Source organism: Camelus bactrianus, chromosome 11 (assembly GCF_048773025.1).
Source record: "Camelus bactrianus isolate YW-2024 breed Bactrian camel chromosome 11, ASM4877302v1, whole genome shotgun sequence".
Taxonomy (NCBI): domain Eukaryota; kingdom Metazoa; phylum Chordata; class Mammalia; order Artiodactyla; family Camelidae; genus Camelus; species Camelus bactrianus.
In genome coordinates, this window is record NC_133549.1 from 38,161,563 (window position 1) to 38,182,606 (window position 21,044).

A 21,044-nucleotide genomic window follows, 5' to 3' on the forward strand; every position below is an offset into this window, starting at 1 on the left:
ATATCCAAGGAAACCCATTCCTAGTCCCCAAAGAGGTCCCTTGGCCATAGGTCTCTAATGAAATGTGAGTGGCTGCAGAGCTGGAAAAGCCAGGAAGGAGTGACTTAATTTAACAGCAAGAGCATGGGCCTGCTGAGATCTGGTAGACCTGGAGCTGGGCACCAGATCTGAACTCACTGACCACCAACCCATTCAAGACCTTATTTTATCCATCTGTAAAATAGAATGTTTAATTATACAGGCCTCACATTCTTCCCAGAAATATGAGACAGGCCATGAGTTCATGTGGCAATGACTACAAATATACCAGCTTAAGAGATTAGTACCCTTGAAAGGAAAATCTTTCAAAAGACAAATGCTATGTATTGCATTTTAAGACTTCACTTTAGCTTTAACTTGGGCACAAACAATTTGGAAGCAGCAGTAAGCTGTGAAATGCTTCCTTTGTAAGTTCAGTGTTTCTGAAAAAAAAAAAAAAAAAAAAAAAAAAACAACAACTCACAGAAACATAACGGAAAGAAGAGGTCTTTTTTTACCAGTTTATTGCTCCCCAAGTAAAGTCTACAGCAATGGTATTTGTGGAGAAGCTGCCAGAAGCCTCCTAATGACATTTACAGTCTATGTCCAATAAAGTAATTGGCCACCAAAAGATGAGAAAGTAACTATAAAAGCTTGACTATCTCATCTTTATAGTCATTACATATGTAAGCAGGAACGGGGTATGAAAAATCCACTCTTCCATAAATTTGGAAATAGGCTCCGTGTGAATTGAAATTTTTCCTCTTTTTTTTTTTTTTTTTTTTTTTTTTTGGCTTCAAACCACATTCCAAGGACCCACCTATCAGTTCTACGCATGTGGACATCTGGCAGGGAAATAAATTAGGGCTTCTCTTAGAGAGTCGGGAAGTGCATCCATTTATAAATGTTATTTTAGAAGGAACTGTCTGCTCCTGTTTGCTTATTAACTTCATTAGAAGGCTAATGAATCTACTGCTGAGAAAATGAGAGGGAGCTCAGGCTGGAGAAGGGGGTGAGCAGAATTCCACGCCCCTTCTCCAAACAGTGGGGTTATTTATGATGCTGATAAAATGGCACTGCATTTGGGGGAAGGGAAAAATAACATAAAATAACAATCAACAGACACCATCCATACAAAAGGGTCACATTCTCTCAGACACTGGACAAAGTCAAGATTTATACATGTCAGGGTCCTTCCTAGTGGAAGAAAAAAGACTAGGCCATGAAAAGAAACCTCTTCCCCATCATAACTAGGAAAATATGAAATCTGCAATCCAGATGTGCTTCTTCAGAGCTGCACTTCTCTATTCTCAAGCAAAGTAAAATGTCTGAGGTCTCGATATTTAGGGAAAACTCTTCTCTCTATATTTTTTGGGGGAAACAGAGTTTCATAGATTAAATGATGCTCTCTATTTAATGAATTTAAATTAAGTAGTCAGGACAGGTGTTCTGGCTAATACCTGCCAATTAGCTGCTCTCCATCCGTGAGAGATGCATGTGGCTGGCACCACTGGATATTTAAGGAGGGTGGCTGTGCTCACCAGCGGGCCGTTAGCTCATAGAAGTTATCTGCTGGGCATCATAAATCCTGTGTGTGTTTCCTGTTTGACTTCCCAGATTGGTAGAGTCTGTGGACTTGGACTTGGACTTGAGAGATCATTTCATTTAATACTTTTATTGATGAGCAAACAGAAGGATAGCATGAGAAATCCAGTTAATCAGTAACTGAGGGGAGCCTAGCTTCCTCTGAGCTCAGTGGTCCCCAACTACCTGAAAATCAGAACCAACCAGGGAATTTTTTAAAGTATATATCCTGAGTAACACCCAGTCTCACTAAATTGGAACATCTTGGGTAGGAGCCAGGAATCTAGATTTTTTTTAACACATTCCACAAGTAATTCTGAGGATACACCAAGTTTGCGACACATGGATGACCCCACCCTGCCTTCCATGTTAATTCCTTGGGTAACAAAGCTCTTCAAAGGGCTTGCATCCCCCAGTAGTTGCATTAAAAAGAAAATAACCAGCAACAGACGAGTTAACCCAACACCATTAGGGGAACTTAAATCAGATTGTGCTTTGCATCCTACACACAAAATCAGCCGCAGCAGCAGCAGCTGATGTAGGAAAACCAAGTAATATATTAACCTTTCCCTTTTATCAAGAGCAAGTGAGTAAAGGAGAAGACTACAGAACATTCATTCTCTCAACAGAAATGTATCATTTCCAGGCATCATGTTCTTAGGATTCTAGGTGTGTTCTGCACCCCACCTCCTAAAGATATGGGCAACAGCTGTCCCCTGGAGCCTGACAAGCTGCAGGGCTAGGAGGATATGGGCCTATGAACAAACAATAATTATTACATTAAGTACTAACTAGATTGTAGGCATTTTGCATTCTATGCATTCTTTCACTGACTCCTCATGAAGCTTCCACTGGGATAGGTCTTATTATCATCCCACTACACAGGTAAGTAAACTGAGGCTTAGAGAAATTAAAACGTTGCTTAAGGTTGTACAGCTAGCAAGCAGATCTGGGATTCACACCCAGGCAACCTGAATTCAGAACCCACTCCTTTAAGCACTACCCATACTCCATCCCCGCTGTTACCAGGTGTTTCTGAGAACTATGAGAACTACAGGTATATGAAAAAGTATCTCCTCCTAAAAGTTTCAGATCCTAATGGAGAAATAAGGTGTTTTATGTTAAACAGCAAAACAAAATATATGAGCCACATTGATCATTTCTCTAGTTCATTCCTAGAATTGCTTTTCACCCTCATGGAATGAGGTATAATAATAATAAAAATATAAGTATTTCTACAGCAGGGCCACGTACCACAGAATGCAGTGTGTTTTGCATATACGCGTGTGTGTTGCACATGCCTGATGCTGCGTCCTACGTGCATTAATCTTATCTTTCAACCAAACTGAACATTCCTCGAGGACAGCAATCATGGCATACTTATTCTGCATCTCCCAGCAATGAGCACAGGCCTGCTTACATAACGGATGCTCAATTAATTATCTGTTCAACTGAATGCTCTGTGACCCATTCAGGAGTTTTCACCAGATTTAGTACCACCAAAAGCAAACAAAAGGCAGCCCCAGCTCTGGCGGGAGGATTTCCCAGCCTGTATCAGTCCAGCCATCGGGATCTTGCAAATGAAGAGCCCAGCGAACAGGATGGAAAGCTTTTAATTAACAGCCTAGCAAAAAGAAAAATGTCATTCCAATCTGCAGTTTTGTTTCCATTAATTCACTCAGATTCAGCAGGAATTCCACCAAGGAATTGGGATGAACAGCTGCAGAGGGAGGGAAGCACATACATAAATCATGAGTGTCATTAAAATTTGTAAACTAATAACTTCTGGGAAGTCTTAGCAGTTATTATCAGGGTTTTCTTGGCAAACAAAAAATTAATAAACCCAAAAGGTCTCCACTTTCTATTAAATAAAAAAAATTAAAAAACCAGCATCCCCTAGAAAGGTCACTGACAGAACAATTAGAGGAGGAAATAAATGGCCCAGACAACAGCTTGCAAACCAGATGAAGAGGCGCAGGATTCCCCAGTGGCAGGGGGATAAGACAGCTCAATACAAGGGAAGCAACAGGGCCAGGCGGGGCTGGGGCCGGGCTGGGTTTGGGGCTGCTGGAACTTCGGTTCAGTTCTCCTAGCCTTTATTTAGTGCAGCCCACGTCCCAGGCATTGTAGATCCAGAAATAAGAAAAGTACATGATCCTGGGCCTCAAGAAGGTCCCTGGCTGGGAACAAATCATCAACATAGTGTCAGGATGTGACACTGGTGGTAAGCAGAGGAGCGGCACCCAATGCAGGGAGGAGGGTCAGGGAAGACATCTGGGAGGTTGTGCCCAGGAAGTGGACACCTAAACACCCCCACCAGGAAGCCCTCGATCTGAAGCCCGCTTGCTCTGCAGGCCTTGAGGCCAGGCACACAGGTGGAATGGCTGAGAAGCCTCCTCGCTTTTCCAAGAGCAGGTCTCCCACACTGCTGGGCCGAGGTGGGTGAAATGGAGAGTGGGAATGAGGTGCAGTAGCAATGCAGGGGGACCATCCATTGCAAAGGATTCCTGGTTCCTCTCATGCCTAGACAGCTGCAGATTCGTTGTGCTCTGTGAGGACCCCTCATCCGATAGAAATTCCAGAGGAGAGTTCCTGTGACCTCACACCTGATCAGAAACTGACCATTCAGGGACCTTGGCTGGAGACCAGCACTTGGGATGGACAGATGGAAGCTGGAAGATTGCTTGCTAGCATCTCTACCTCCAGAAAACAGGACCTTAACAATTTTTTGAGGGGAGGGCAATGTGTTTGTTTATCAGTTCAAGTGTTAATATTTAAGACATTTAGAACTGAACCCAAGAAGTGATCTGCCAGTCGGAAACATAAATCCCCACTGTGACTTCTGTTCAAAACTCAAGACTCAAGAACCTCAGACAGTGGATTCACTGGTCTTTACATAGGTTCCACTTCCAAAAAAGAGTATCACCCTTGCTCTCAAATCAAGGACCATGACTGCCACTAAATGAGGCAGAGATACACACACCCATGTGTGCAGATGGGCATGAAGATGGCAGCAAAGCATGGGCCACATGGCACTGCCACACAGATGAGGGGGAGCATGACCCTGCCATTGAGTCTGCAATGCCGGCACACCATATAACAACGGCCTATTTCCAGTTGGGAATGGAAAACACATGAAGAGGGTGCCTCTATCCAGCCCAGGGCTTCCATTTAGGGGATGACATGTGAGTTTCAATGTAGGGGACATGTGAGTTTCCATGCAGGGGACATATGAGTTTATGGAAGGAGATCAGGAGCTGGGAGAACTCCTAATCTCAGACTTCTGACCCAGGAAACTCTGGGAAAGTGTCTTCCTCCCCCTGAACTCACATCCTTATCCCTGGAAAAATAAGGTTCTGTGGTTCAAAGAAAATGTTTGCCCACCTCACACCAGTCAGAAAGGGCATCATCTAAAAGTCCACACACGAGAAATGCTGGAGAGGGTGTGGAGAAAAGGGAACCCTCCTACGCTGTTGGTAGGAATGCAAACTGCTAGAGCCACTGTGGAGAACAGCATAGAGATCCATAAAAAGCTAAAAATAGACTTACCATGTGATCCAGCAATCCCACTCCTGGGCATATATGTGGTGAAAACTCTAATTTGGGAAGATACATGCACCCCAATGTTCACAGCAGCACTATTTACAACAACCAAGATGTGGATGCAACCTAAATATCCATCAACAGATGACTGGATAAAGAAGCTGTGTATATTTATACAATGGAATAATACTCAGCCATATAAAAGAATGAAATAACACTATTTGCAGCAACATGGATGGACCTAAAGATTGTCATACTAAGTGAAGTAAGTCAGAGAAAGACAAATATTGTGACATCACATACATGGAATCTAAAAAAGATGATACCAATGAACTTACTTACAAACCAGAAATAGACTCACAGACACAGAAAACAAACTATGGTTACCAAAGAGGAAAGAGGGGGAGGGATAAACTAGAAATTTGTAAATAATATATACACACTACTATATATAAAACAGATAATTGACAAGGACCTACTGTATAGCCAGGGAACTATATTCAATATCTTATAATAACCTATAATAGAAAAGAATCTGAAAAAGAAGGTAAGCGTATATGTGTGTGTGTGTGTGTGTGCATACACACACACACACACACACACACACACACACACACACACATATCTGAATCACTGTGCTATACACCTGAAACTAACACAACATTGTAAATCAACTATACTTCAATATAAAAAAAGAGAGAATGTTTGCTATGATCCTTTCTAGCCCTAAGACTCTTTAACTCTAAGGTCAACAGCCATGATTATTTCAGAATTACCAAGAACCACAGTTCAAAGACCTAACAGTTCTGGTGGCTCCTTCTACTTCTGTGGACATATTTGTATAGCCCTCCTTTCATTCTAGGTTATCAGAGTTTTGATATGGACCAGGTCAGCCCTTTACTCTGCACATATTCCAAGTATCATAACATCATAAAATAATTTCCCTCCAGAACAGGTGGCTATGAAAGTAAAAAGTAAAAATTTTTATCTTTTGTCCTTTGGTAAAACAGATATGCATTTCTAGGGGGAAAAAAGCTACCCACAAAATGAACTGATAATATTTGAAAAAGAGAGTACCAGACTTCCACGGGGCAGTATGGCATCCAGTAGGCATATGGAGGTACTGAGCACTCAAAGTGTGGCTGGTCCAAATGGAGAAATGACCTTAAGTGTAAAATATACATTGGATTTTAGAGACTTACTACAAAAAAAAAATGCAAAATAGCTCATTAATAATTTTTATTGATTAGACATTGAAATGATAGTTCTATACAACTAGGTTAAAGAAAATGTATTAATAAAATTGATCTCAACTGTTTCTTCTTGCATTACTGGCTGCTGGAAAATTACGTGGCTCACGTACCTTTCTAATAGGACAGCACTGGACTCAATCTCAGAAAGAATATTTTAGCCTAGAGGTTGAAATCCCAGGCCAACCACCCTATAGCAGTCTTTCCACTGTGGGGTTTTCTCCTCCCACTTTCCATGTCACCCCATTCTCCCACCCATAAGAAGGATCTCTTATCCTGCAGGAGTTAAAAAATCCACTCTCATGACAGCATCAGATCCAGCACACAGGATAGAATGAACACAGACAGGTGTCAGGTGGACCTGGACCCCCTACTTAGTACCCCTATGATCTGGGGCAAGTTGTTTAATCGCTGTAATGGTCGACGCTTTCATCTGTGAGTCAGGGCTGGTGACCCTCCAGTTTCTTGTAAAGGACAGAACAGGAGAGCTTGGGTGAAATAACCTGCATAGAGAAGCAGCTCCATTGCTGGAGGATTACATGGTGACGACTGACTCTCCTTGGGCATTTTTTATGCACAGGCACTGGAGGTCAGGTACGTTTCTAGGCCATCTACATATTTTATTTCATTGAAACCTCATAACAACTTTATGTGGTAGGTGGAAGGACAATCCTCATTGTACAGATAAGGAAATGGAGCCACAGAGAGGTAAAGAAGCATGTTCAAGGTCACTCAGTGGCTAAGTGGAGGAGCGTGGACTTGAACCCAGGCCATCAGTTCCAGAGCTTCACTCTTAATTACTTTGAGGAGGAGGAAGCCGATTGACACTCAGCCTCCTGGCCTTGACTCACCTCTCCTCCTTGGGTCAGGCTTCTGTAAAATCTAACAGAGTCAGTCTTATTTTCTGACATCTAGACATCCCTGCCCTGTTCAGCCCCACAGGTCCCATTAGTAAGTTCCATGGTGGGGACTCTGACTGACAATTTGAATAAACCAGACATCCCCCAAAAAATATCGAATCGAGTTACTCTTGGCAGATGGGCAACGTCTAGGCTTGTCACGCTATGGAATAAAAACACCCTGAAAGCAACGCCCTGGGTCTTTTTAAAAAGTCAGTCCCCAACCTCATTGACTCTGTAAGTTTGTCATCCTATATGTAAAATGTCCTTTGACTAAAGGATGCCAACAGACGGATGTGCTAAATGACCAAGTTACACAACCATCCTTGTGTTGGTGGAGAGAAAAAAATTCTGACCACCTCCAGTATAAAGGCACCAAGGAGTTCCAGAAAGACTGTCACAAGGGTTCACGCCACTGCCACACTATAGAATGCTTTCAAACAGTCTTTTGTCTACTTAGAAGTCGATGGCTTCTGAATTATTAATTCAGTGAGGCAAATAATTATATCACACTGTAACCTGGCAGGGAGCGTCATCTTGTCCTGACAGCTGCTGCTCCAGGCTCCTCTGCTGTACAGAAAATTGAAGAAGAATCACCAAATTCAATTTCAACTTGGTTAAGCATGTTGGGCCAAATCAGGGAAACGAAAGGGTGGGTGTTTAATTTAGTTTCTTTTCTCTGCTCACTGTATTAGTAAGGAAGGAAGCAGTGCTCTAGGCTCTGCCTGTAAAATACATCATTAACAATATAGAAAAGAGGACGGGAGGCACAGATCTCTAGGGGTGAGTCGGGAAGAATAAAAAGTGGAAGACACCCTGTGAGGCCCTGGCAAGTTGGAAAATTCCCACAAAGTTTAGAAGTCCCCTTTCTCAGTCAAATCTCGGCAGGAGTTTCTAAGCTAAGCTTTATCACACCTGTGAACTCTCCGAATCACATCACAAAAATACATCCATATATAACGTTTATCCAGAGGGAAAGCCCCTAATATGACCAGCTTTTTCAAATCCCTGAAAGGTCACACCATATATACTCTGTTAGCCACAATCTATGCTCTGAGTTTGACCCCTTCTGTGATACTGCTGAGTCCCCACATCCTCCTTACCTGGTCCAACACCTTGCTGCCCTCCCTGCCTCCTTCCCGGCTCCCTTCTCTCCTATACCCAGCCTTGCCCGGTGTCTCCCCTGTAGCAGGGACATTTTTCCACTTTCCATTTGCCAAATTGCATCCCGACCCTCATTCCAACACCCAGCTCAGAGAATCTTGTCTACAAAAGAATGCCTTTGACTAGGTAGAAACTGCTGTTCCAATTCACCCCAATCTGTACAAGGAACAACATCAAACATCACTCTTCCCCCTCCCCGTCCGCTGCCATCGCCCCTGAAGATCCATGCTGATGCTTAGATAACAGAACACATCCCTTTGGTGTCCTCCCATTTCCATCACACGGACCCCTGCATTAGCGGGTCCTTATAAACAAAGTCAATAATGAAATGAAAACTATCACAACGCACACAATTAGAATGATCATTAATGATTACAATTAATTGAGCACTTCCCACATGCGAGTGACTGTCCTTAACATTTGTACATTTAGTATTTCCTTTAATCCTTACAATCCATCCATTAATTTATTCATCGAGCAAACATATTAAGTACTTCCTGTGTGCCACATGCTACTCGAGGTGCTGACAACACAGCACTGAATTAAGACGTAAAAAGTGTTCTCTCTCTACAAGCTTAGATGTTAGTGGGTGTAGGTAGACTATAAATAAATCAATAAGTAAATATTTAGCAGCTAGAGGGTGATTGGTACTAAGGAGGAAAATGCAGCTGAGTGATGGAATGCTAAGTCCAAAGGAAAAGGCTTCACTGATCAGGTGAACACAGAGGAGGGAAGAGAGGGGGCACCCCGCCCCTGGAGAGAAGAGAGCTCAGGCCAAGTAAGGAGCTGAGTATGAGAGCTCTGGGGAGGAGAGGTTGATTGGGTCAAGGAACAGCAAGCACAGGGTGGCTGGAGCACAGGTAAGACCTGCACTCTCTCCAGTTTACATCCAGGGAAACTGAGGCTTAACGGAGTGAAGTGGGTTGAATGGCAGCCCCCCTTAAAATACATCCTGACCCCTAGAACCTGTGATTGGCCCTTATTTGCAAAAGTGTCTTTGCAGATGGAATTAAGGACCTGGAAATGAGACCATTCTGGATTATCCAGCTGGGCTCCAACTCCAATGGCAAGTGTCTCTTCTTCTTTTTTTTTTTTTTTCCCCCAATTTCCAGAATCTTTTATTTTTAGCAGGTGTCCTTCTCAGGGAAAGATGAGGAGAAGACACAGACACAGAGGAGAAGGTGCTGAGGGCAGAGATTGGAGTAATGTAGCCCCAAGGAACACCAACGGACACCAGAAGCTAGAAGGCACAAGGAAGAATTCTCCCTAGAGCCTCCAGAGGGAGGGTGGCCCTAAAGACACCTTGATCCTAGACTTCTGGCCTCTAGACTGGAGACAGTAAATTTCTGCTGGTTTAAGCCAGCCGGTCTGTGGTCCTTGATTATGGCAGCCCTGGGAAAGAGATCCAGAGAGGTTAGGTAAAATGCCCAGAGCTGTTTGGGTGGACAAGTTTGGACAGTTTGGGATTTAAATCCTGGCAATGGGATATCAGGGTGCCCATGGGGACACTCGGCCATCTACTGTCTCTGGCACACACCATACTGGCTTTTAACGACTGTGGGGCATACACTCCATCACTCACAGGCCTCTAGCATTAAGTACCCAGCCTCGGCTCCCTGGCTTTGCTTGGCCCACCCCTAGAACTACCAAACCTTTCCCGAACCCTGGGCTACAGGAATAGCTGTTTCCCATTGTAAGGACAGGATTTTCTGGCTTGTTCCATTATCTGTACCAAGCAGACAGCACTGGAGTCAGGCTTAAAGGATCACCACAGTGTCACTGCGACGGGGCCAGAGGGGATGGTTTCTGAGGCTCTCATTCCCTGCAAGTCCCACGTGAGTAGAAATAGGCAGGCTTTCGTCTATGAGAAGCACCCTGGTTACTTATACCTCTGCCAATTTTCACTTAGCAGCAAAACTAGGTTTTGGACATCCTGGGCAAATCAGTGATATGAGCAATGAACCCCTAAACATGTAATAGATGCTGTAACTGCTCCCCTCCCCAAGAGAGGCTCTAGCTGGTCCTCTGCAAACAAACAGGTCAGACGGAGAAGCAGCCAGCATGCAACCACTCACGCCCCAGACCCCTCTGCTCCAAGGCCCCAGGAGACCCTCAGGAGGGGCTCTCGGATAATGACATGGCCAACTGAATGGCCTTTTGTGACAGTGTTCTCCCCAATGTCTACAAATGACAGGTCAAACAGGACAGATACATAGCCCTCTTGAGGCCCAGGGACGTAGTAAGCACAGACCACAAAGCACCAAATCACCGTGGCTGCTGAAACCTGCCGGGGCCCTGTGTGACTGCGCGCATGCGTGGCTGTGACTGCGCACATGCACGGGAGGAGGTATATGGAAGCATGAGCGCACAGTGTCCCCTGTCCAGAGAAACTCTGACTTAACCCACCCACATCCTTGTCCCCGTCCCAGCCTTCCGTGGGGGTTGACTTATCCAGCAAACATAAAGACCCAGAGCCTAGAGTTCACGGAAATGCTGTCATTTCTTTTAAAGTCAAAACCAAAAAATGAGTATTTTAGGCTGAAAACTTTTTAATACACAATATCCATATATTTGTCTTTACATCAGTGTCATTGTCAAAAGTATATTTTAATATTTTATGGAAGAAGGAGCCCACAAATGCTGGGGACCACAAAGTCATCACATGGACCTGATTCCCACATGTGCCTGTTCCCGTAAAGCACAGGCTTCTCAAGAACCACCGCATCAGACGGGCACAAAGGACAGGAAATGATCCCTGGTCCAAGACTCACGCCGAGGACAGCATGCCTCCTGCAGCAGGCTCCCTCAGCCACGGCCCTCATTGTGCCAGGCATGCTCCGATCTCTCTCGTCAGACTCGTGTTCACCAAGTCGAATGAGCCACTGCAGGAATGCAGGCGCAATCGCAGTGCGAAGGAGAACATGTAACCCGCCCCAGGACAGATAAGCAAAGTGCTAAAAAAAAAAAATTCGCAGATGGAGGCCATCAGTGCCACCTGGGGCATTAAAGAAAGCACCCAGGAGGAGGACCATCCTCCACTCCTTACAAAACATGCTCTCCCACTGCTTAGCTGGCATTCCTCAAGGGCGCCCAACCCACGTGGCTAGTTGACAAATCTGCAATCCACTTACCTCCAAAGTGAACTCTCAGTCACACTTCCCAGGTTGAAGTCATACAGCTTCGTCAGGATAAGTATAACCTGAGAGGGGGACGAGGAGGAGGACAGAGGAGAGAGACAAAGGGAGGGGGAAAAAGGAAGCTGACTTTAGTTTGTGTAACAACATACAGTGCATCTCAAACCACCCAGAGGAGAGCTTAGCATTTATCCTGTGAGTGGAGGGGTATTATAGGATCAAGCAAGGGGGAAAAAATTATTAATTTAATGCTTCCCCGTAACTGGTAGCATTTATTTTAATCCTGACAATGCTTTGCATTTGAAATAAAACACGTCAACAGGAAATAAACTGGGTTATCAACAGTTACTTCTCCACATCTGTCCTCCTTCAAGGTCAGACATGGGCCAGCTGGCCCTGTTCACCCGTGTGGCCACCCAGAGATCAGAGGATGGTCTTGCTTTTGATCTGAAGATGACTCTGACTTACAGACGTGGACCTAAAAGAGTAAGAAAGAACTGGGTCTGATTCTGTCTGTCCACAGAGGGATTCAAAGAGATTTTATGTTCCCATCACTGGGGCCTCAGAGCCATAAATACTTGAATGACAGGCAAGCCCAGTCCCCAGCATCCTCTATGCCCCCAGCATGGAGTAAGCGGGTCATCAGACTGGACTCCAGGACCACTTTCCTGACTCCAGTTGAAATTAAGAAACCCAAAAGGGAGCTGTATGTGTCAGAGAGCTGAAGCTACCTGTAATAGATTAGCAGTTTCCTGAAATAATCTTGGGTTGGACAGGCTCGTCCCAGACCCTTTAAACTTCTCCAGCTGGGGACTTGGATATCAGACGTTTCCCTGCCTGCCCATCATGCGCCTGGACAGTGGCTTAGGCACACCTCTGTATCTGCAAGGATTCTAAGCATATGCACCTGAATCAATTTTAATCAAAACACAGGTGCCTAATATACAGTGCCTGCCTACACGCGTGATAATCCAGTTACACATAATTGTGTTTATCTAAATTTAATGCACAACTCATTTCACTTTCCTCAGCTCCTTCCCATTCCACAATTTAACGTCCTCCAGTTCATTTGCACAGCAGCCATTAAACTCTTTCCGAGATAATGAATTTCTGCTACCAAGATGGGACTTTCCCATTCTAGGTATCCATTTAAGATTAAAGAAAAATAATCAGCCATTATATTGAACATTTTTATGGCATTTAACTGACAACAAAACACTCACTTTGAGATTTATTCTCATCCAGCACCCCATGGGGTCGGTCAGCACCATTTCCATTTTTTTTATGTAAACTACGAAAAAATTAGAGGCAAGGATATGACCCATTATGGGTCAAAGAGAGACCATGGAAAAGTTGGTTTGGAACGTTCAGCTTCTCTGCAGGGTCAGGACTGGAGGGCTGGGAGGTCTCCTCTCCGACTGTATCCTGTGACAGGCAGTGGTGGGTTGGCCGGAAACAGCCAAGCCAAGAACATCAATGACAAGGCTATTTGTAGAACAGTAGAATAATCTGCCAAGGTACCTGTCCTATTGGCATAGCCCAAGGAGCACGTATGCTATGCAAAGCATTGTTCTTCACTGGTAACTCAGTGGTCCACGCCTCTCCCATTAATTGTGAGTTTCCTCATTTGTTAAATTCAGGGGCTAATGAAGACAGGGGACTTATCCACACCTTCTCCAACTGAAGACCTAGCAATGTGCTGATAACTCCTATTTGTTGAATTGATGCTAACACATACACACCCCAGACTTCTCTTCATTTTACCTCTTTCATCTACAAAGTCATCATCACAGTCACTATATAAAAACATGGGTGGCTATGCACGGGCCATCCCAAATTCTGGACAAACAAACTCAAAGCTATGCTCTTCTAGAAAACAGGTCAGAACACCCATCTAGAGTCTGCAGGAGCAAGTCAGGCTACTTCACTGTCTCCCAACATCAAGCCTTCAGGTACATTGAACAACCTCCAAAAACTGCAAAGCCCACAAAGAGAGAAGAAAGTGATGTCAGGGGTCAGAGTTCATGTAATTAATAGAGCATCTAACAAACAAATGAGCCTGGAAAATCTTTCTATGAACCCAGAGCCGTTTCTATTCTATCAGCCTCCTTACCCAAATCTTGGACCACTTTCCTTCCCTCCCTCCATCTTCTCTGTCCTTAATATGTTTCTTGTGTATCTAATCTCATCTTAGTGTCTGCTTCTTGAAGGATCCAGACAAATACATCCTTTCACACTTCCATGAATATTATTTCTGCCCTTGTGGTAGATTGTTTCAATTTTGCCTCTTAATTCACGCACTTTCTTGGTTAGAAATCTTCACGGGCTCCCACTGCCTAAGGGTGAAATCCAGACTCCTTACCTGATACATAAGGCAGCCCACAATCTGACCACATCCTTTCCTCCAACCACTCTTCCACAGTTCTCAAAAAACTGCCCTCTGCTTTAGCAATCTAAGTTTCCAAGGGGCCGCAAATAAGCCAAACCCATTCTCACATCTCTGCTTTCTTTCATTCTGTATCATTGTATCATTACCTGTGCACAGTCCTTCTATGATTTCTTGAACGTCCCTGACTTTGTTCAAGAAACAGCTCAGGGTCCGCCTTCTTCAGGCAGCTTCCAGCATTGTCCCAGCCATCAAAGTCCTCTCTCTTCTGAAGTCCCATTGCACTTAAAACCGATTTAAATCATCTGCCACTTAGTTAAGCACTATCTCAATAGCTTCTGGATGTCCTATGATTCCGAACAACTTAAGGTGGGGTTCATGTTTTGAACTTCTGTCTCCCCAACAGACAGGCTCAGCCTGTCAAAGGTTACTAAAAATCATCAGTCTTGAGTCAATGAAAGATAATGGTGTTTTAGCAGTAAATCGTAGTCTTCAGAAGGGGATGGTATTAATCTAGACTAGTACTCTCATTTTATAGATGAGGAAACTGAGACAGACAGAGAGGAAGTGACTCAAGTTAACAATGTGCGGCCTTGACCAAGGACCCAGAACCCTGTTCTTCTCAGTCTATGAACAAAGCTGGAGACTAACAGTCACTGGAGTGCAGATTCCCTGGTCCCACCCCAGCATGTTTGACCTGGTGGATCCTGGGGAGGGTCCAGATGTCCTGCTGTGCCTATCAGAGGACCCCACTTTGAGAAAGACTCCATCACACCATGATTCCTCCCCCAACTCTGTGCTGCAGCGACTCCACACTTCCACTGTGGCGGATCCTCATCTAGAAAATTAAACTGAGTGGGACTTTACAAAGAAAGCAAGCCATAGAGATGTGTGAGGAGGGTGTCTCAGAAAAATCACCCCAAGACTCCCCAGAGGAAAGGACTAGACACTGAAAAGTAGGGGCTGGAAGCATCCTTCCCCCTGGAGCCCACACAGCAGGATATTAACAGAGTTATGAAGAGATGATAATGGAACCTTTAGCCTTAAGATATTCTGTGCTTAGCCAAGAAAACCAAGATCAAAAAAAGCCTGCCAAGCCCTGGCTTCTCTCACCATTCAGAGCCTCCCAAAGGCCACCAGAGAGAAGGGAATTACCAAGGAAAAAAACTAAAGGCAGATGCAGTAAACCCACTACCAAGCCCCAGGCTGCTGGGCGAGGCCTCAGATCAGAAAGAGAAGGTGTGAGTGCGTCTCAGGAACCGCCTGTGGCTAGATGAGGCACGCAGCAACACCTGACTTGACTCCCCTCCAGCAAATGCCCCCGGATGAGAGCTGGCAGTGGAACTCAGAGAAGGAAAAGCAGAAACCAAATATTGATTGAACCCCTACTCTGTGCTAAATAGTGACTGAGTGCTTCGCAACCCTCATTACAAACTTTTGAGACTGAGCAGGTATCATACAGCACCCCCATCTTACAGATGAGTAAAGTGAGTCCTAAGAGCTCAGCAGTTTGCTTCTCAAGGCAACAACCAGCAAGAGCCAGAGCCGGCATTCCCACCCGGGGCTGTAAGAGGCAACCATGCCAGTTCTGCTGTAATTCAACATTCCTCCATCCAGTGAAAGTCTGTGTGAATGTTTTGTGTTCAGGGCAATAAACAGGCACATGGAGAGCAGAGAAGCATATCCTTGCTCTCAGGGAGTTTATCTCTCAATCATGAATTCCACAACTATTTACTGAGCTCCTCTTCTGTGAATTAGAAAGGCACCTTGACCCAGCGCTCAAGGCCCAGGGGTGAAGGTAACTTTTGTTTTCTTTGTTTTTGGATAAAGAAATCGGAAACAGAGATGTGTAATGAGGAAATAACTGGACAAATCGTTGGAAGACCCAGGTTTGTCAAATAAGTTCCTTTTTGACCAGCTGGCTACAATCCCTCGGGGGATTTCAGACAGGAGAGATGAAAATAAATTGGAATAATTCATGAGTAAATAAAACTTCTCTCTTAAAATATGCTAGACACATATAGATACACACATATAGAATGGTGAAGTCACTATACACACACACACACACACACACACACACACACACACATATACACACATATATAAAAGCTCGTATGTTTAGGTACATATAACCTTAAACTGGTATCAGACATCTTCTCCGGAAAAACACTTGTTCATACATCTTATAACTTCTGTCACATTGGATTAATATGATTTCTCCATATGTCTGTCTGGTCTGTTAGATTGTGACGTCTTTGAGGTCAGAAATCAGGTCTCGCTCAACTCTGCATCGCCAATGCCTAACACAACTCCTGACACATGGAGGGTGTCATACAAGGTCCACTGAATGAATTCTAAGTGAATGACAATAAAGGAAGGGATGAGATGATATATGTATCTGAGAGGTACAGATAATACGCTATAAGAGTTGAAACGAGGAAGCAATTAAATACAGAAAATGTGGTCAGCAAAGTCTTCATGAAGCAAAGATTGTAAGAGCTGAAACTCGAAGTATGAAGAATTTAAATACAGAAAAATGGAACTCACTCCCTTGCCTGCTTGGCCGCCTTCTCTTTCTTTCTCTCTTTCTTTTCCCTTCCTCCCTTCCTTCCTTCCTTCCTTCCTTCCTTTTTTAATTGGACAGGAATACATAGAAAAAGAGCAGGGGGAAGGGTGCCATTCCAGTTGTAAGAAACAGCTGAGAGGCAGAGCGGAATGGGCCACTGGGGGCAAGAGCAGCCGTGTGTTACATGCAGTGTCATGTGTACACCAGCCACTTGGAGACTCAGTCAGGCTATGCCAAGGTGGGAAAGAAGGCACAAAGGATGATGGAATCGTGCAGGAAGGACAGAGGAAGCTCAACCTGTAGTCAACTGTGGGATGATAAAATGTTTTATAGGAGTGAAGAGGGTGATAATAATGAGGGACTGTATTATAACAGTGGACTTACTAAACATAAACATATATACATATATAATATTAATGTATATTATGCATAACATATAATATATACACTAGATGACTATAAGAAGAAATTTACTCTGTGTGCATATATACATAGAGTATATGCATACACATACATATACACACATTATATGTATTACATATATATTAAGGGACTATATTATAAAAAGGGACTCATTTAATTAGGTGACAATGAGGGACATGGCTGGACTTTTACAAAGTCCATGCACCTCCAACCATCTTGCTGCCCCCAGGTGCTCAGGCCAGCCCTCAGCCAATTGCCTGATCTTTATATACACACATAGTGCCAGTAACTAATGTCTTTATTTGTCACACCCCATCTCCCTTTCATTCTTCTATTCCTGCCTCATGGCAAACACAGCATAAGATTCTTGAGGATAAAGTGATCAAAAGAGAAGTGGTTCCTGACTTGATGAACTGTATAGTCTTCCTTAAGTGGCTGCCTTCCAGGAGTATCTGGATGTGAAGTAAAGAGTTCAAGTCTCTGGCAGGGCTGGGGAGAGTGATATTTGGGGACAGGGGAGCTGTCTAGCTTCCTCCCACCCACTTCCTTTGGGAGAGAAGAGACCCCCGCTCAGAACTGTGGACAAGGAAGTTTTGGTCCCTAGGCTACCAGAGAGTCCTTCTATATCTCTCCATGTCTAATTCACTGATCCCACTGGGGCCGGCCGGCTGCCTCCTGGATGAGGCTCTCCAGGAAGCGTGGAAGGAATGGAGCACTCACAACCAGAGGGATGCGCTCGAAGCCCAGTCTCACCGTATGCTCCTGGGCGAGCCCGAGCAACTTCTTTACATTTTCAGAATCTGTTCCAGTTTCCTAAATGGGGATAATGATATGCCTTCCCCTGCCAACCTCAGAAGGTTTTGGTTCAAACCAACTAAGGAAAGCTGACCTGCTTTAGAAGCTGTCTTATGCAAATATGAGTTATTAGTATGTTAATTATTCTTCAGGAGACAAAGGTTCCAAGTCATCCTTACTTGATCTGATTTGGGAAAAGGAGAACTCAGGTCCTAGAGGTGCTAAGCTCCTTCCCCAAAATACCCACCCGTTCCCGACCGCAGCTGCAGTACAGGAGGCTGCAGGTCAGACCCCGTGTGTTCGCCTAGCTCCTCCACTCGGCGTCAGCTTCAGAAGGCAGGCAGGGGACCCGGGGGGATCCCTGCCCTCTGAAAGGATAGTGCACAGGCTGCAAATTCATCAGTCACTGGGATGCTGTCACCCGTGAGCACATTCAGGGAAGTGAGGACTTTTAATGCCCATAAAATCTTACTCTGAAGGAAAATTATTTTAGTTCATTAAACCTCCCTAAAACCTTGGTGCCTTTAAATCCCGAGGGTTCTTGGCACGTTCCTCTCCAGTTCCCCCTCACTTTTTACCACCTCGTTCCTGCCCCCACCTGATAGTTCTTTGTTTCCAGACAACTGGAACAGGGACAGTGGCCTTCTTTACCGAAACTGATTGACAGTGGTTAACATAATAAGGATCCTAAAGCAAACTCCTTGGGGACTGAATACAAGAGTGCATTTTTCAGTCTAAGTGGAGTCTGAATCCTGAGGTCCTCCTCCCACCTCATGGGGCACTCTCCCCAGGAACAGAAACTGAGTGTTTGTAGCCCACAGCCCAATGTGTCCCCAATATAACAATGTCTGGGCACCAACCGGGTATCCAGAACTATGCAAGCTATGTGCCAAGTTCAGAATCATGTAAATGGTGCTCCTTGCCCACCATGAGCTTACAATCCTGTTGAGAGTACAAGAGATACCCACTTTGTCATCTTGTTCCTTTGCATGGAATTTCACAAAATTTATCCCCTTCCCTGTTTTTTTTAAAGGGCATATCATCAACTCTGTGGTTCAAGACAGAACCTCAGCATGACCCTTGATTCCACCCTCATCCCACGCATGGCAAGACAAACATCAAGTCTTCTGAGATGTGCTACAGTCCCGCGTGTCACTCAATTTCAAGTCCTCATAATTTTTCATTCATTCGCTAACCAAAGATGTGCGGAATGTTTCCTATTGGCCACGTGCTGTGGAGTCAGCAGTGAAGAAAGCAAACCAGCTTCCTTGCCCTCAGAAAGTTTACATTCTAGCAAGGGAGAGAAGCAAACAAAGTCAGTCAGATGATGCTGAGTGCCATGGGAGGAAAATAAACAGAAGGAGAAGAGACAGTGCTAATATGCAGGGGTGGTCCAGGGATACACAGGCTGCAGCAGCATAATAGGAGCCCAGGAAAGTTCTCTATGAAAAACTGGAGCAAAATCCTGGGTAAGGAGAGAGGTTAAGTCAGGTGGTTCTCTGGGTCATAAGCATTATGGTCAGAGGAAGCAGCAGAGTGAACGCAAAGGCCCTAAGACAGGAACGTGCCTGACATAACAGCAAGGAGGCCAATGAGGAGGGAGCAGAGAGGTGGGGAGAATAGCGGGAGATGAGGTCAGGGAGACCTCGGGAGGCTTAGATCTTGCTGGGACTTGTGAACCACTGTAAGGATTCTGGCTCTTACTGAACGACGTAAGAAGCTACTGGAGGATTTTAATGGACGATCCTAAGTTTTCACAGGGTGACTCTAGTGGCTGTGTTAAGAAAGGCAGTGAGGGGACGAAGTGAATTCGAATCCTGTTGCAATCATCCAGGTGAAACACGGTGCGGGTTAGACCAGACCAACAGCAGCGGACAGAAAAAGAGACACAATCTCAATATAGTTCGAAGGTAGAGGCACAAAGATTTGCTGACAATTTGGATATCATGTGTGAAAGAGAAGAGTTGACAAGGACCCTCAGAGTTTGGGACTCAGCAGTTGGAAGCACAGAGTTGTTATTTTATGAGATGTTGAAGAAGGAGGTTTGGAGGAAAGAAGAAGTTTAGCTTTGGTTCTTAAGTTTGAGATGCCTAAGAGAATTTGAATGGAGAAGTCAAAGAGCTGGATAAATAAATGAGTCTGGAATTCAGGGAACAGAGTCTAGGCTAGAAATATCAATTTGGGGGTTGTCAGTGATTAGATGATAAAGACATGAGACTAGATTACAGCAGTAAGAGAGGGAGTGTGGATACAGTAGGGGTATGAGCATAGAAAGGGGGACAATTGTGCATTTAGAGATGAGAGAAATGAGGAAGGGAAACCAGTATGTGCTTAAACCTCTCTCAGAATTGGCACAGTGAATATGTGTGTCCTGTGTGAATACTCACCAAATGGTATTTACTACAGAGGAGTCTCTCAATAAGCCGATGAACATGATGGCCTTCTGTTGAGGCCAGTTAAGTCCTTTTCCCCAGATCCCCCTGTGTTTGCTGTGTGGGGTCCTGTGAAAAGTGGCTACCGTGGCAGAGATGGACGCTTTGCCTAGGCTGGCCACAGACTTCCCCTCGCCAAGGATGATGCAGACATTATCACTGCTCTGAGTTCCCAACCTGCCAACATCAGAAACCAATGCTGAGCCTCAGTATGGCACCTGGTGGCAAGCTGATTGCATGGAACCCCTCCCATCACATAGAGGAAGCAATTTTTTCTCCTTGGACTTGCTTTCCCTGCCTGCAGTGAACAGCCTATGCTCAAACTCTTTCCATATCAGAACACATCATTCACTGTCTTGGTATCCCAGGCAATCGCTTCTAACAAAGGAATGCGTTTCACAACAAATGAAGTGTTGTCATGGGCATGTCCATGGAATCTGCTGGTCTTCCCACCAGCTTCATCAGCCGGAAGCAGTTGACCTGATACAACGATTGAATGGATTTTCAAAGATTCAATGACAAGCACTAGCTGGATCTCACCCCTCTTCCATCCTTACATCAGAATGACCTTTCTAAAGCTGAGGCTGAATCCCATTACCTGTTGCCAAATAATCTCTAGTGGCTCAGGCTGCCTTTGAGATCAAATTCCTCGGCACGGCATAGAAGGTCTCTCTCCACACGGCCCCAATTGACATTTTAACCCTCTTTGAGAGCCACTTTCCCAAAATAACATCTAAATTCTAGCCACACCAGAATCCCCAATTTTCTCCCTATTCCATGCTCCCACACTTTCACACAAGCTCTTTTCCCTCCTCTGAAAGCCCTTCTCCCCCTCTCTACTTAAGGA

At 44.6% G+C, this 21,044-nt stretch overlaps 1 protein-coding gene across 1 annotated transcript in view; it reads right to left on the bottom strand.

Moving 5' to 3' along the window:
- Positions 1 to 21,044, bottom strand: part of SORCS3 (sortilin related VPS10 domain containing receptor 3) — a 565,587-nt gene that overhangs the window by 372,592 nt on the left and 171,951 nt on the right. Inside the window, exon 2 of the mRNA XM_074373664.1 lies at positions 11,590 to 11,657. Within this exon, the coding sequence (XP_074229765.1) occupies positions 11,590 to 11,657 (68 nt within the window). The remainder of the gene's footprint in view (positions 1 to 11,589; positions 11,658 to 21,044) is intronic.